The 16,993-nt window shown below is 37.4% G+C and overlaps 1 protein-coding gene across 5 annotated transcripts in view; it reads right to left on the reverse strand.

Moving 5' to 3' along the window:
- Positions 1 to 4,421: 4,421 nt before the first annotated feature.
- TEAD1 (TEA domain transcription factor 1) overlaps positions 4,422 to 16,993 on the reverse strand; it is a 159,509-nt gene continuing 146,937 nt past the window's right edge. For all 5 annotated transcript variants that reach the window (XM_084287053.1, XM_084287051.1, XM_084287052.1 and 2 more), the window contains 3 exons: positions 11,802 to 11,942; positions 10,236 to 10,388; positions 4,422 to 9,189 (listed from right to left, as the gene is read on the reverse strand). In XM_084287053.1, coding sequence (XP_084143179.1) covers positions 9,076 to 9,189; positions 10,236 to 10,388; positions 11,802 to 11,942 — 408 coding nt within the window. In that variant the 3' untranslated portion in view covers positions 4,422 to 9,075. The remainder of the gene's footprint in view (positions 9,190 to 10,235; positions 10,389 to 11,801; positions 11,943 to 16,993) is intronic.

The following is a 16,993-nucleotide window of genomic DNA, read 5'->3' on the forward strand; positions in this document are numbered from 1 at the left end:
TCATTGCCTGAATTTTCCATACGTGAGTTCAATTTAAAAGTAATGGAAAGGCCAAACATGATGGAGGCACAGGTATCCCCACCCCACAGTTGATGTAGAGTTGCATCAGAAAAGATGTGTTCTCATAGTGTAATGAAAGGAATGGCTACAAGTCTGAATAATGTTCTTGCACATTTTGCGAAGTGTAATATTTGATCTGAAGTTCAACATCACAGGTGAGACAATAAGAAAAGACAAGTACCTTAGAAAAAAAAATCTCTTATAATGTGATCTTAGCAGAAAGGAATTTTTAAAAGTCTGGAAAATTTTTTCTTTGGCCTCTGCCAATAAAAAAAAAAAAAAAAAAAAAAAAAAAAAGAGAGAGAGAGAGAGAGAAGGATCTTAAGGATCTTTTTGTATGCCTAATAAACTTAGACTTGGGGCAGGAAAATAAACAGTTTGTAGTTTGTCAACATACTGGCAAAGTCAGCTGCACATACAACTCAGCACTCCATTCAAACAGCAAGTCTCTGAAATCCCCTGCCATAGTCTGCCTTTGCTGGCGGTCTGGCGGTCCGGAAAGCAAAGCATTAAGGTACATGGCAAGGTATGCACAAGTAGTAGACTAATCTGCTCTTTGAACTGTGTGAGAAGAATGACAAGGGACATTTATCATGGCTCCTGCACCATTTGCTCTGATGGTCCCAGCCACTATCTTAACTTGCACATTGACTTTACCAGAGGTAGAGAAGGGGAAAAGCTGTAATGCCTAAGGCTCCAAAACTACTACCTGTGTGTGGATATCTGTAATAGTTGACAAAGACATTTGGAAGCAGACCTCTGAAAACTCTCTTTGTTTGACTTTCTGCTCCAATTTAACAACATCGAGGCTGCTTTTTTATGCTCGTACCTCTCGGACAGGGTGAGGGGCACAGAAAGCAACATTTTCTTAAATTCTTCAACCTAAACAAATAATGTTCTCTGTGCATCATGTGCACATGCATGTGCGTGTGCATACCTCCCAGCCCACTCCATCTCCTCCCAAGCATGCATTTGCGGAAGGAAGGTGATTTGAAAGATCACCACAGCTGGATGAATCGAGATCAGTTACTTGTGCTCAAGTGTCTTTGCTCAGCTGATTGTTTCGGATAATGTTCTGGATATTGCTCTCTCACTGTTTTCCAACTGAAACCAAACTGACAACTCTTCATCTATCAGGGAGGCTATACGGTGCTTTGCTGATGAGATTTTTGGGCTTTCTGTTATGGCCCAGTGAGGCATGCAGCACCTCCAGTATAAAGAGAGGCCTTCAATAGCCCTTCCTTTCCCATTAAGCTTAAAGAGAATCCTTGAAGTGTCCCAATTATGTCCCAATAATGGGAAGTACAAATAAGAAGCAATATAGGAGCAAAAAAATCAATTCTATTCACTGACCTAGAAAGTGAATGTTTGTTGTAGCCTTTTTCTTAGTTTTAGATCTCCCCCTTTCTTCTGATGGAACTTTTATTGTTGTTGGCCTTGAAAGTATCCTTTTCGTCCTTTCGTAGTATTTTCTCCCTTGCCTCCTTTGCTCAGATTTTAATTTTCTTTGGAAAGTAATATTCTGTTCATTTTTCTTCACTTGCACTCTATGTTTCTAGTTTTCATTTTCAATCTTCTCATAGTACATTCTCTATCTGCTCCCTCCTGCCCTTCCCACCTTCACCAAGTCTTGAGTGTCTCCAGCACAGCTCTAGCTCTCACAAAACAGCAGCAATCATAATAACAGCTTATAACCATTAACCAATTGAGTGTCACCTCTCTACAAGGTAGGTAATCATTTACGAACACTGCTAAGCTGCTACTGTTTGGTGCGACAGATTGTTCAGCTGTTTCTGCTATAAGTATCCCAGACAACAATAGTAAGGCTGTGAAAGCTCAGGGTTGGGATAAATAGCTACAGCAGTATGTGGGATCTATAGACATCCGCTAACACACTGCTGAGCTCTGAACTGTCCTCTTACTTCTGTTTTTATGAGCATTAAATGTGTTCAGTATTTGTACTGACAAATAGGCTGCATCTTTAAAAAAAATAAATCCACAGAAAAAAAGTCCATAGACCACCTATAGCTCTTCATGCCACACTTTGTAAAACAGCATGGAGTAATTGGTCTGCCTTCTTCATCCTGTGACCGTGATGCAGTAATAATGTAAACCAGACTGTGCTTAGGTAGGCAGAGGCTGTTGTGTCTGCTGAAGACAGCTGGTTAATGCACGAATGGTGTGATGTTACACTGGGACTGCCAACCTGAAGAAAAATGCATGGCATTTTTCCCAAAGGCAGAAGGTTTATGGTTTTTAACCTAAATTAATAAAGATGCAGAACCTTAATTAAGAAACAGGTTGCTTCTGAAACGGCTAACCCACTTCAAAGTGCTGAAGCCATATACTTAATGATGAACAAAGAGAAAACAGGGCCAAAATGTCTGTGTTGTTCTCAGCCCATTCACCTCACACATGGAGGGGTGCTCTGGTGGCATTTTAAAAATGGTAGTGGAACATCTGCCACCCAAAAGGAGAATTGGAGTGTGTGGGAGGGGACATGTCATTTATTCAAAAGCCACTGCTCTCCCTTTGAAGCAGAAGATGAGCCAGATATACGTTTGTTCTTTTTTCTCTGCCAAGTCCTGGTCATGTTCCCATTGACTCCAATTGATGCAGGATATCCCCTTTGCTCTCTTTTTTTCCTTTCCTTGTTTTTTTTCCTAGGTGGGTGGTTTCACTTCATAAATGCAGCAGGCAAGTTAAGCCTATTTCATCCTCTCATGTAACAGCTGCTAGCTGCAGGGGGAAGTGGTTGTAATAAGAAAAATAAGAAATTAGTCTCTTGAGAAGTGGAACAGCATTTTTAGGACCTCAACTCTCACAAAGCTCAAGTGTCCTTCTGGAAGAAACACCTCAACCCGAGTTAACTACTGTGTTCCTCAGTAAGCTCTAGTTGTCACGTTAGTGATGTATTTGATGCTTTTCATTATGTATGATTTTAAATAGCTCATTCCTGCTTCTAGCATAAAGGGGGATGGGTGGCTTTTCCCATTTAGACAGTATGGTTTAAATGATGCTTAAAAAAAAAAACAACACACCACCATTTCTTTAGGAAGACATACAAGATAGAGGTTTTGTTGATGTAATGCTAGAACACATACAGATTCATTGCTGAACACAGCTTCCAAATGTGCCAGCCACGGGTGCCATCTCTACAAGTTTTTGTGAATCCTGCTAGATGTCATTGGCAGTTTTAGGTAAACACATAGGTATTTCTGCAAATCTGGCCTTGTACTACTTTGGCAAATGCTTTTGAAAGTTGCACCCAACATTAAAAAGAGATCGATGTAGGAGATTAAGATAAATGCACAAAACACTTTCATTTTCTTTATTTTCAATCGATACTGTATGAATACAAAGTTTCTAGAAAGCTACAAAAATTCTACCACTTTATCAAGAAGGCATCAAAATGTGTCACTTTGCAAAGACATGAAAACACCTGCAGTAACCGACACAAAAATAGCATTTTTAGAGTGATGAAATAATTGCACTTAACTGTCATGGATATTAAAGTTATCACACATATGTACCGCGAAAGCTAGAATACATTTTTTTTTTTTACAAAGCACTTTATAAAAAAATTCTCTGCACACAAAACCTATAATTTTCATATTACTATCATACTAAAGATAAATTCACTTTAAAGCCAACACTTAAAACATTTGAAACAAAAAAGGTACCAGTACCTACACACAGACAATAACAAATACAAGAATACTGTACTGCCAAGAGGTTTGACTGAAACTCCTTTTGAAAGCTTCTGCAAATATGTTAAGAAAACATTGGAGAACATTCACTTTTTTCAAAGAGCCTTCCCTCCCTGTCTAACCTAGAGGTACTTTATCATCAAAAGGCAAGTTCTACATCAAAAGTTACCAGCAGCAGTACAATATTAAAGTAACCACTGACCATATATGAATATGCTTAAGTCACAAACCCATTTTATACACATTACACAAATAAACATAAAGTGAGAATTCCATTAAGTCATTTACAAATGTGAACAAATGCACATGGCAAAACAAAACAAAACAAAACAAAACCCCAACCTGTTTTACATAAAATGTACTGAAGAATTAAAGGCTATTCAGGTTTTCAATGTTATAAAATTCTTTTGTCTTTCTTTTTCAGGCACATATTGTATTTTTTTGTCTGCAGTCATGAGCCTGAACCAAAGAGGCCCATAAAACAAAACAAAAACATATATTCTGTAAGGAGGTAACAGGGATCTGTCTCCTTTTTGTCAACTGAGTGCATTTAAGATTTAATTTACACACTAAAACTAATTACATGATCTCAGCAAGAATGACCCAAAAAGTTAAAGATGAAGATCTCCAACATGTTTCTTGTACTTTACATTATCCAGCCTTTTTTTTTTTTTTTTTTTTTTTTTTTTTTTTTTTTTTTAAAGGGGGCTAAGCATCTTGTTATAAGATAGGGAAATGAGATCATCCTGAGAAAGTACAAAACTGGACTCTATTGTCACATCTGCTGTTTAACTGGGTATCTGAATCAGTATGGGTCAAGTAAAGAGTAGACAAAACATTTATCAGTATCAGTATATCCAGGAAAACTGTAAGAGGAACTACTTCAGAAGCTAGTATGCCCTAGGAGTTGCAGTGGAAAAATAAATAGGTATGGATGAGTATGTCAAATGTTGTATCTGCCTTGAACTGGCCAGTTACTTACATTCAACAGTAATGTACACCCTTCATTATTTAAAATAGCCTATGTTGTGGAGGTTTTAACAGAAGAAGCTACTGCCAAACTTAGTGAGCTGTAGCTGCAGTAGAAAGAGAAAGTGAGAAACAGGCATTATATCTGCAATTCCTTCAAAATAGTGGTGCAGTACCTACATAAAATAATTTTGGAATTCAAGTAAGTACAACTACATTTGTTTGTAGCAATTTTCAACAGCCCCAAATGGTACCATTATGCTTGTTTTAATGAGACAGGGGTGTACTTTACCACAAATATGCACTAGTACAGATGAAATGTTTGGTAAAAACTGAAAATATATGCTTTACTTGTGGGGCGAAATTGACTTTGCCCTATCTCAGTCTCAGTGAATTCAACTGGATTACTTGTCTTACAGAGGTAAGTGAGATTTAGACCTTGAAGGAATAAGAAAAATAATATTTTAGAGACAGGGAAATTGAATTATCACAATATTTACCACACAGTGTCACAATATTTCTATATATAAAAAGTTAATCTTAGTTTTCATCAAATACTTTAAAAATCAAGTTAAAATTGTATTCACAACTATATAATCCCTCTGACAGCTTTTGGTTTTGCTGATATTTGTTCTAACATGTTTTTTTTTCTTAAAATCTTGCTCCTCTTCCCATTGATTTTAGTTGTAGTGTATACAGTATGGCCCCCGTTCACAGAAGGTAACAAATACAAACATATATTTTTAGGAGGAGCTACATTTTTCCTAGCATGACATCATGTGGGACAAAAACGAAACAAAACAACCTTGTGTTTTGAACAGTGCTGGCCAGAGTTTCTCTAACAGCACCTTCATCCACAATGCCCACACTTAATTCAGTGTTTAAAAACACACAATTGCATTTACCCTAGCTATTGTCTGTTTTCCATTTTCATCTCATTTTATGCATCTGACCTTCAGTATGCACAATTTTGTAAACAAAATCTTCTGTCTTAAAAAATCTTCACAGATAATGAAGTATTATTAGAGGAGAACAATAGTCTTATTTGTCCACTGTCTGAAATTCTGCAGTGTATGGATCTCATTATGCAGATAGATACATGACTGGATGAAGAGAATATAAATGTGAATCATTTTTATATCATAGGCAAATCAGTTGCTGGTTTGCTATGCTGTCAGAAATGGTAAACAGTACGTTATTCTCCAGCAGGTTGATCATTAGCAAAATTACATTGCTATAAATGGTGCTCTTTTGTGAATGGAGGCCTGTAGTTTCAACTTATTCCAATAAACCAAAGGCATTACGGTGATAACTAAATATTTTTGGTCTTTCTACAAATTGTCATTATTATGGCAGCACTTTTCTAAGCTGGAATTTCAAACCAAAGGCACTTTCATGCTAGAGTGCAGAAGAGTCACAATTAATTATTTGGTCATGAAATTTAGAAAGGCAGCATTATTAGTACAATTCACTTTTCATGGAGAACTATGAATCTGTAACCTTTCCTTTTGGTATAGACACTTAACTGCGTAGCAATGGGATTGACTTGTATTGAAGGTTCATTTAGACCAAGCAGTCAAAGAGCTTTTCTGTGGGAAAAAATATAGATATTTAAAAAAATGGAACCAATTGATAAAACAATATATGAAATTTGTGTTAAGAGGCTAAAGGTACTTCTACTATAATGCTAAGGCACTGCATATTGTAATGCTTTGGCAGCTCTCAATTAAAAGGTTCCTACAAAAAATAACAGTAACAAGATAAGTACTTCCAGCTTACAAAAGAGCTCACAGTTTACAGGCAGCCTGTTGGACTACACACCCCACACTGAACAGTTGAAGGATTAAGGCTTTTAAGAATTAACATATACAGGGTATGGATCATTTACAGAAGTGTAAAGAAAAGACAATGGAAATAGTTTCCCTAATATTACATAAGTGAACACCAATAAACATTGTGATTTTTATACCCTATAGTTATGACATATGTAATGTGCCAGATTCTGTTAAAAAAACTGTACCTGGTTTTGCAAATTGACTTACACACTTTATACGCCTCAAAGAGTTTGCTTGTTATTAAAAAAAAATCACCAAAACCACAATTCAAACCCTAAACAAAAGACAAACTTCAGAACAAAATAAAACAAAAAAGTAGTTTTTGACTTGTAACACCAAGTGCTTAGAATAAAGGGCTACCGTTAGGCTGTTACAATGCAGTGCTTTTCCTGATGTGATTGTTAGTGTAAAAATGAGTGTTAAAAGAGACCTTACCATGGACATATTTCTCTGTTCAGTTCACAGACTATAAACTGAAAGATCATCAGCCCTAATACCCGCAAGCAGATAACAACTAGACATCACAACAATCACCCACCTACTAGCGTTAGATCAGCAGCCAGCTAAGGACTTTAATCAGTCTCTCTTCCCCTCATAGATGTTTGTCTTCCTCTAACGTGAGTCCTCAGCAGTGTTAAATGTGAATATGGTCTGCCGCAGGTGTACGGCAACCTGCTACCATGTCTAGGCTATATTCTAGTCTAGACAATTCAATCATGGGCAATTCTAACAGAGGGCACTAAACAAATGTAAAATAACCCAAAATTAAGTGTTTTTTTTTGAAGACTAGAGCACTGTTGCCTGGGAATAAATTCTAGAGTTAAATTGTGCATGGGCACATATCAGTAAATGGCAGTGAGGAGGAAGCTGTTAAATGTTAACTTCTTTGATTCAGAGCTGCAAAGTACCTTCCCAAGAACACCCTTTGCTGATACTTCATGACTGATCTTTAAGGTTGGCCAGGCGGTCCTGAGCCTTTCTGACAAACGTTTTTCATGAGAAGCCACTGTTGAACCAGCACCTGCTGAAACAACTGCTGCCTGGGCAACTGAAGGGCAGTGCTGGGTGTGCAGCAGAAGAAAAGAAATTGAACAACACTCTGGCTTAGCCAGAAAGAATGAGAATACTTATCTCACATGTGCGTACCTTGGATAATCACTCACATCCACATCTATGTTTTGAATCTTTACAGTATTAAAATATCTCCAGCTGCACTTCACTTCCTGGAGTCTTCCCTGATATATCAGAAGGATGAACACTACCACATCCAGATGCAAAAGGACATCAAACCCCATGTGGTATGTACATGTTTGCTTCATATAAGGTCTTTGCCAGTAGGAACTGGAGAGAGAACTGGGGAGAGGTGTACGAGCATCATGATAAAGAGGAAAAGGAGAAAAAAATCTCCACTTTCCAATCTTCTTTGCCTGATGTTGGTTGTGACTTTCTAGCATCTCATAGATATTAAAGCTGTTGATCCTTTCTGATGTGTATGCATTCTTCTCTTACTTTAGTGTTTTGCTTTCAGTTTATGAATTACTCAATGCTGTTGCAATGTCCGTTGTTTCCATTCATCTGTTTTTTCAGAATTGCAAGATTTCCAATCAACTTATTAGAAAACATACCTGTCCATATAAAATATAACTGCACACACAAGACTACATATAATGCAAGTCTAAATCTTCAGTATTTACCTACTTATTGCAAAATGAGCCATCTTTTTCATTAAATAATCAAATTTTCTTATTAGTACAATACAACTTTATACTCTTAAAATACACTAGATATGTTAGGGATAAGGGATGATGTTTTCTTTCTCTGTGATACCTGTTTGAAAGTTTAATGGATTAGAAGATTAGTTTTAGTATTGAGAAAAAAATACAAAATTTGCCTAATTTTAGGACCTGTCTGTTTATTATCAGGTATTTCTTAAGGCTATGTTTTTTCATTTGGTTTCAAACAGAAAAATGTTTCATTTTAAAAAATAATTTAGTGAATTACATTTGTCCATATCTTCCACCCTAATTAGTTACAAAGATAATTCTATAAAGATTATTAACTTTGTGTACTCATTTACAGTTATAGCTAAAGATTCATTTCAATTTCACTTGAATTGTAAAACAAGTATTTTGTGTTGGAAAAAAAGAATCTTACAAATGCTGTCATTTTTTCCCCATGGCAAATGCTCTGTCATACATTTTTCTATCAGAATTAAAAATAGGCCTCCACAGACAGAGGCATTAGGTTCTTAAATACAGTCTTCCCAAAGAACTGTGGTTTAGAAATTTGAAGAACACTTAAGTTTTAGAAATAATTTTTTACAACTGTACCAGAATTTCACAGCTACAATTATATATGAACACATTAAAAATGACTTCACTAAAACAGGATTTAGAAAAATGTGGGTGAAAGTTGGGCCAGAGGCACTGCCACTTAGTGTTGAGGTTTACAGTCTGTGTTTTGATAAAGAAGTGAAATGAAGTGTATATATAAATAACTGCTCAGTCCTTTACAAGCCTGTAGATATGATGCTGTGCTCCATGTTCACTGTTTGACACTTCAAATACACAAGCCATGCAGAGTAGGGTTTCTTGTGTATCCCTGTTTGTTACGACCTATGAGGGGAAGGAAAAGGTAGACAATATATTAAAAACTTGAAAACATCAGAGCCAAACAAAGGAATGACTGGTTTAATTTAGGCAATGTTTAGATGTTGCTGTTTGAAATGTCCTCTCTCTCTCTTTCTCTCTCTCCCTCCCTCCCTCTCTCTATTTCTCTGGCAATTTAAATTGACCTCCATGACTGCGCTCACGCAGTGTGCTCTGGGGCAGAGCTGTGGGGCAGTTGCTCCTAAAACAGGGGCACTGAGATTCATCCCACCCAGGGTGCCACCCATGAGCCATCAGCTCAGCATTCCTCAACCTACACTAACTTCAGTAAAGGGAAATCAGTGCATCTTTGCCCCCCTGTGTTTGTCTGCCAAAAGGCAGCTGAGCTGAGTGCACCCCTCACTCATCTCCTCCACACTGCATGACTCTGAGCTCACTGCCCTACCTCTTGACTGCTTGTCATGCCATCAACCTTCAGTCCTGCCCAACTCCTACGGTGGCAGCAGCATCACATGGCTCTAAGTGCTTGGCCAGGTGACACTGCAATGCCACAGTGCAATAAGAAGGTAGCTGGATGACAGTGGCTTCGACGCTACTACGCAGACCATTCCTCATGCTTTAGGTCACCTGTTGGGTGCATCCTCACCATTACTTAATGCTTTCCTGGTCCAAGAACTAATTAATTAACACACTGACATTTGCAGTATTGTAACTGGCACGTCAGTAAGAACACATTAGATGAATGGGATGGTTCAAAGTTACTGCCTCAGGCTCTTTACAAACACCAAATAGACTTGCATTAAAAATAAGAGAAGTAAGCTGAATATCTGCGAAGTAACAGAGACGTTTGTTCATGTTCTCAGTCAGCTTTTTCTTCTCATCCTTGGCTTCCATAGTGCATGATTCCAAGACTATTAGTCTGAAGTCAATGGGATGATTTGTTTAGTAAGCAACATGACTAAGGGATTTGGAAACTGGTTCTAAATATTGCACGTTAAGCAAGCCATATAAAGCTGAGAGTATTTTAGACATGAAAAAGAGTGAGTCCATACCAATAAAATTGTAAAATTTTCCAACACGCTGTTCATCATGTATTTCTCTGGTAAATGCTTCAGCTTGTGTATGAAGTTGATCATATATTCACACATTGGAGAGCGATTTATTCTGTACACAAATCGGCCATTCTCAAACCTTGCATATTCAGTCTTAAAAAAAAATAAATATTTAGAACAAGATACTTTAAAAAGACTAAAAGCATTAATGCTGTATCTATTTTTTTCTTTGTGTAGACAGAAGAAAGAGAAAGTGGGTCTCAGCCACACAAACACCCATATTCCTCCTACCTGCTAACTCCCTGCCTGAGCTATACCGTGCCTTGCTAAAAATTCAAAGGCCATTCACTATTAAAAGTTTTACCACAACTTATCCTCTAACCTGTGAATTAAAAACCGAAAAGATAAAGATTACACAAAGTAATCTTTACACAAAGTAAAGTCCAAATCCATTAAAAATGGATTAAGCAGAAAACTTGCGATAAGCTTGATAAGATTTGACAGTACTTTTGGGACAATCAGCTGCAAAGGGAAGAACAGAAATAAATTTATATATTTGTGTATAAATATATATATATGAACATAGCTAAATATTATTGCATGATTTAATATGTAATTTATTAATACAAGAATACAGGCAGAAGAAAACAGACTGATTTATATTGCAGGGGTTCACAAGGGGTTGCAGGAAGGTGCCTGTGATACTTGGACTCCAGCTGTCTAGATACCAGCTGCTCAGATGATCTCCTCAGTGGCTTTGGGGATTTCTTAGCTTTTCCTAAGCTTGGTGTAATAGGAATGATGGAAAACCTTTTATGGTCACTCTGCACTGGAACCATATTTAGTATAAGGAGGACATGAACAGTGACCAAGATATCTACTAAATGCTCAACCTGCAGCTGTAGGCTAAACTGTGCATATAAAAACTATTTTACATGTAACAGATGTGAGTGTGGGGCTTAGAACGCAGAAGACAAGTTAAAAAGCTACAGTATTGTTGTATAGTAAACCAAATACCTACCTGGCCAGTCCATATGTTTTTTCTGCTTAGAAAATAAAAGGTAAACAATAAAGGCCCTTGCATGTTAAAAAACATAGCATACCATCCATGTCTTAACATGAAATTGTTTAACATTAAATGTTTAAAAAAAAAAAAAAGATGACAAAAGGTAGCTTGTCACTGTAGCATGGTTCCAAGGCTACATGGCTGGCCAAGCATTTGGTAATGGGAGCAAAAGCAGTTTTGCTTTAGCACTTTTCTGCTGGGATGGAGGAGGCTGCACTGATGTCAGCTGCAGGTTCCCCACTGAAAGTTGCCACAGGCAGGATGGAGGAGGGGCTCTGAAGCAGTGGTTAACCTAGGATTTTATTTACTCTAGCATCATCGGCCACACAATGATATAAAATAAAAACCTCAAACACTGCTGGGAAGGAAAATACTCTTTCAGGAAGGATTAGAGGAGGGAAGGAAAAGACAGGTAAAGGTAAAGTAAAGACAGGAGAGAGGAAAGCTTAAGTGAAATCAGAAGGAACAGAAGAATCAGCCCAGCCCAGCCCAACACCCACCTCTACTTTTTCTACTACTTGCTTTCCAAAAGAGCAGACTTTGGTGGAACACGTGATTGTCATGTTTTCTGAGCTCTCATACTGACTGGTGACTCCATAAAATGCTCCTGTATCATCTTGAATGTTGCAGTTTAAGTCAGCCTGTTGGGAAAAGCAACAGATGTTGAATATTTTATTTTTCATTTGACAATATCATAGTATAACCTGCAATTACCTCACCATTTTTGATTTCAGAAATCAGGGAGTGAGAAGGATTTGATAGTGACAACAGTAGAAGCGGAAAACCTCAAAGAAAGTACTTGCATAATTGGTGATGTAAAAACCTTAGGAAGGCTACAGTTTCTTCAAACTTTAAACACAAAAGAGAACCCAGTATTTCTCTCAGCTACAGGTGGCCTTGTTGTCTGGCAGAAAGATGAAGTCCTTTTTCCTTTTTTAAAACAATGCAATCATCGCTACAAAGGAAGATGGCTGTGCAACACAGGAATTGAGCTCTAACAAACTCTGTCAGGCCATATGGCCCTGATTCAGCAAACCATTTAACTTCACTGAGCTGTATGACGCAGTTCACAGGCTTCACGTTATCAGGCTTACTGAGCCGTGTCTACTGGACCAATAAAATATTACTGAAGTATATGATTTCTTTCAGTATTTCTCCACAGTCTGAATAATGACCTAGCTGCCTTTGATATCTAGCACCAGAGACTGAGAGTTGTAGGATCAAGTGAGAAACAGCACTACCTTTAATTATTTATATCCAAAATCCAAGTCTTGTGCGCAGCATGATTAATTTGGTTACAAAGAACAGCACAGGTCACATGCTGAATCCTGCCTCCCCAGGCCTCCAGTAGCACTAAAGTCTTTCTGCCACTGTGCTCTTTGTCATCATGAAACCATTTTCACAAGCCCTCAACTTAAAAGAACACTAATATGGATGTAGGCAGAGGCTAGAGATATCTGCAGCTGGATTTGTTGATTCAGGCATTAGCTCTGCTGACATCTTTGGTGCCCAAGGAGAGAGTGGGCAGGGATTTCTTTTTATGTGGAAATAGCCAATCAGCTACTGCAGTGTAACATCTAGGAATCATCTGAGTTTTTAACCTACTCTGAAATGAGCATTTTAACAGGGAAATACACTTTCACAGCTGTTTCACTTGCAGTTCTAGCTTAACTTGTTTTTATTGCTAACATAGAAGTGTAACACAGAAGTGTTGACAAATGCCTTCTTGTCTACATGGAGACTTTATAAAAATGCAGTTTACAGATATGTTTATTTGCTAGTTATTGTGGAACAATTGTAATCCTGCCTTCACTATAGTTTAGGTCATTTGTAACTGCTATTTAATGTTTAACTGGGCAATAAGTCATTAATTCTACTTAGTGTCTACAATCCATATTTGTGGTACAACCTTCTGAGGCAATATGCTGATAATAGCAATACTGAGCTAGTTTGTGGTATGGAGAAGACATAGGTCTAATACTACTTCAGGCTGGCTTTGGTAAATTAATCAGTGGAAAAATCTCAAGAGGTTTACACACAGTAACACAAAAAGTCTTATAGTCACGTATTTTGCATAACAGAAAGAAATCCTATTGCTATTACACCTTGCTTCTTGCACGTTTTGCATGATGTCAGCAGTTAATGTTTAACATACAGCTAAAGCAGTGTGTTCACAGTGATTTGTAAGAAATTGTTCTGAGCTAATATTAAATAAGTAATTTGCCATCACAGCTGGTTTTCAATTACATCTAAATATGAAAAACTGTAGCAGCCATCAGCCATGTCTCAGCTGCTCCACTGGAATTTCTAAAAAATAGTTATTTCTGATAAAACAATTATACCGTTTTGAATGATAACTTTTTTTTTCCTTTCAGATACAGAGAAGATATTTAATAAATTGTAAGTAAAATGCTCCTTGTGATTTCATGTTGTTGAAAGGGTTCAACTGCATAGACCTTGTATCTCAAGCTGCAATAACAACTGCTTATAGATATTAAAAAATAACTTTTTTTTTTTCTCGTTTTGAAGCCCACTGAAAATATATACTTGACATTTAACCTGGAAAAGTATCACATGTGGCCATCTGGCACCCTGTTGCTCACTCCCACAGTGCTTTCAACTCTTGCTGAAATCACCAGGAATCCTGTGTACACAAAAAATACAGGCTGGGGCCCTGATGTTTGAATGAGGAACACTTGAAATTATCACTCAACTGTTATGATTTACTCTTATGCAGTCACAATGCTGTTGCTATAAAGTACCCATGACTGCAAAATAGAAATGAATTACCTGTATTTGCTCTTTGATTTTATTATTATTATTATTATTATTATTATTATTATTATTATTATTATTATTATTATTATTATTATTATTGAGTAGCATGCAATAGAGGTGTTTCAAGGAAAGGAAGAGTTCTCCTTTTAAACAAGAGTTTTAATGTTCAACTAACTACAACATGCTGAGTGCTGAACCTCTAAGACTCCTCCAGAAAGTATGAAAATATGAAATATGAAAATCCTAAGAATTTGCAACAGTAACACTTTTAAATGAAGGCTACAGCAAAGCTTCTTTTAATAATGGAAGAATTTTCTCCAGTCTCACATACTAAAGGATCTTGTCCCTTAACCTGGGTTAAAATCTTTTCACTAGAAGATGAGTACATGAACACTAAGGAAGGACCACGCAAGGAAGTAGTCTTGATCTAGAATTTGATTTTTATTTTTTTTTCATGCTGACTACATTTATAAAAGAAGGAAAGATGATCACTTTGGTAAAATACAAAGCTTTGGTTAAATGATAAGAAATGATGGTGAAGGAGTTGTTAAGTATATTGGTATGGCTTACATAGCAAGGAGTTCATTTAAATGCACACAATATGCAAAAAGATCTCTCTCAAACTGAATAAAGCAAGTCACATTTTAAATTTGGGGGATTTTTTTTTTCCCAAAAGGTAATGATGATACCAAAAAAATAAGTTATTGGAAAAATTGTAATCTGATGTGGCTATGAGGGTTGCAGATGAAATTTTGAGCAGAAGAACAGTGATGTGTTGTTACCTCTGAATTCAGTTTAAGCAGGATCCTTACTACAATATTGACTCCAGTTTTTGTAGTCCGTATTTTAGAAAAGATGTTGGAAAATTGGAAAGGGTTCAGAAAAGAGTTACAGAATGATTTCAGGTCTGGAAAACATCCTTTGTAGTGAATGACTAATGAAACTCCATATACTTAGTTTTTCCAAGGGAAGTTTTTCCACGACTTTGTCATAGTCTACAAGTTGCTACATGGGAAAGAGTCTTTTGATAGATTAAATCTTGAAGGAAAGGACATTAAAAGACAAAAAGCTAACGCTACACAAAAGATAAATGAGAAACAAAGCAGACGTTGATATCCCTGATGGCAATGAAATGCTGGAATAATTCTGAATATGGTGAAGTCACCATTACTTAGGGTCTTTTGTAACCAACCTATTTAGGTTGTAAGTAACAGGGATGCTCACGTAGGCTTATTGCCTGGATGCAAAAATTACTTAGCGAGGCTCACTACCTATATTACAGGAGAGGTAAGACTAAATAAATATAATAATTCCAAAATCGACATCTAAGACTTCATTTTATTAACCTCAGTTAACCTTCATAATGATACCAGTGAAAAATTTGACAAGTAAAGCTTCTGGAGCACTGTGCAAGCAGCCTCTAGCGAGACTCAGCTTTGTCTCTGTTTCCTTGGTGTGCTCAGTCTGTCTCTATCTAGCTGTTCACCTGGATTTTAGACTTCGACTGCAAGGCTTCCTGGACTGTAAACCATCTTTCCCTTCTGTACAGCTTCTGCCGCAGCTATCCGTGATTCCAGGAATTAGGTTTGGTGAACACTACTGTAGCTAAATGAATACCCTTTGGAATGGAAACATGATTACATATAGTGAACAAGAGTCATTTTGAATCATTTTTCAAAGAGTCATTTTCAATACTCATTAAAAGATTCGCATTTGAAGATCAATGTAATTTAGCACAAAAGGAAAACCCAACAACTTAACAAATTTTGTGGGGTTTTGTTGGGGGGTTGATTTCAAACATAAAACTAATCTTGATTCACTTTGAAAAGCTGAACTATGCATTAGCTGAATGCATTTGGAGGGGAGAGAAAGACCCTCAGCTTTCTCGCACCCTTTCTACATGATTGTATAAGAACATGATTAATTCATGACTACAACATAGCTTGTCAAAGGGTAGCACTGAAAATATTACATATTAAGAGTACCAAGTGTTTCACATGCTGCATGGCAAAGCCCCTGCCAGTGTGCCAGAGCAAGGACTAAAACAGAGCTGTCTGCAACCAAAATAAAGAGGAAAAATATTTAAAAACAAACAAACAACAAAACCTTCCATATTCACTTCCCAAGCACGCTCAGGCTCTGTGTTAAAGGCAGGGGGCATAGGGTAGAGCGTTTGTGTAATAATAACAGCTTTGGCTAACAAACAAGCAACTCTAGCAAAAACTACTGAGAAGAATCTGAATTCTTTCTGCTGAGTAGAAGGAAAACAGCACCTATTTGAAATTGTGGGATCTGGGGAGGGCCAAAACAATTTATGTTGGCATTCAGTAGTTAACATTAAGCACATAAGGCCAATGGCATACAGGTTTTAACAACTGCTGACTGCAAGGAGGTGTGTTACTCATGACTGCATCATGCCTCCCCTCCTCCTCTCCAAAGAGTGATCAAAGAGCAGAGATTCCAAATTGTGAAGCAATTTTTTCCAACAGGAGCATCTGGGTTGCTGGCACGTTACACTGCAGCTCAGGAATTGTGTCCAGGTCTGCCACATGGTTGGGCTTGTGATGGACAGGCCAAGCTGCTCTGGCTTCCCAGCTGCTCAGCACCTTCCACTCATTATCCAGGCTGAAGCACTAATGCCCTCGCATCAATTGGTAAAGGGGTCCTCCACGAGCATCACATGAACGCCCTGTGCTGAGAGGGTTGTGATGCAGGAAAGAAAATGGATGGCTGCTTTCTTCCACATCTAATTTGTTTTGCATACATTTGCATGTTGGCCATAGCCCCATTCACATTACAGCTCCCATTTGCGAGCTGCAGATCGCTTGCCAGTCAAAGCTGGCGAGTGTGCATGTGTGTGTCTGTGTGTGTGTGGAGGGAAATCCAAGAGTCGGGATTGTGCAATAGAACTTGC

This window comes from Netta rufina (genome assembly GCF_964035555.1).
Source record: "Netta rufina genome assembly, chromosome: 5".
Classification (NCBI taxonomy): Eukaryota; Metazoa; Chordata; class Aves; order Anseriformes; family Anatidae; genus Netta; species Netta rufina.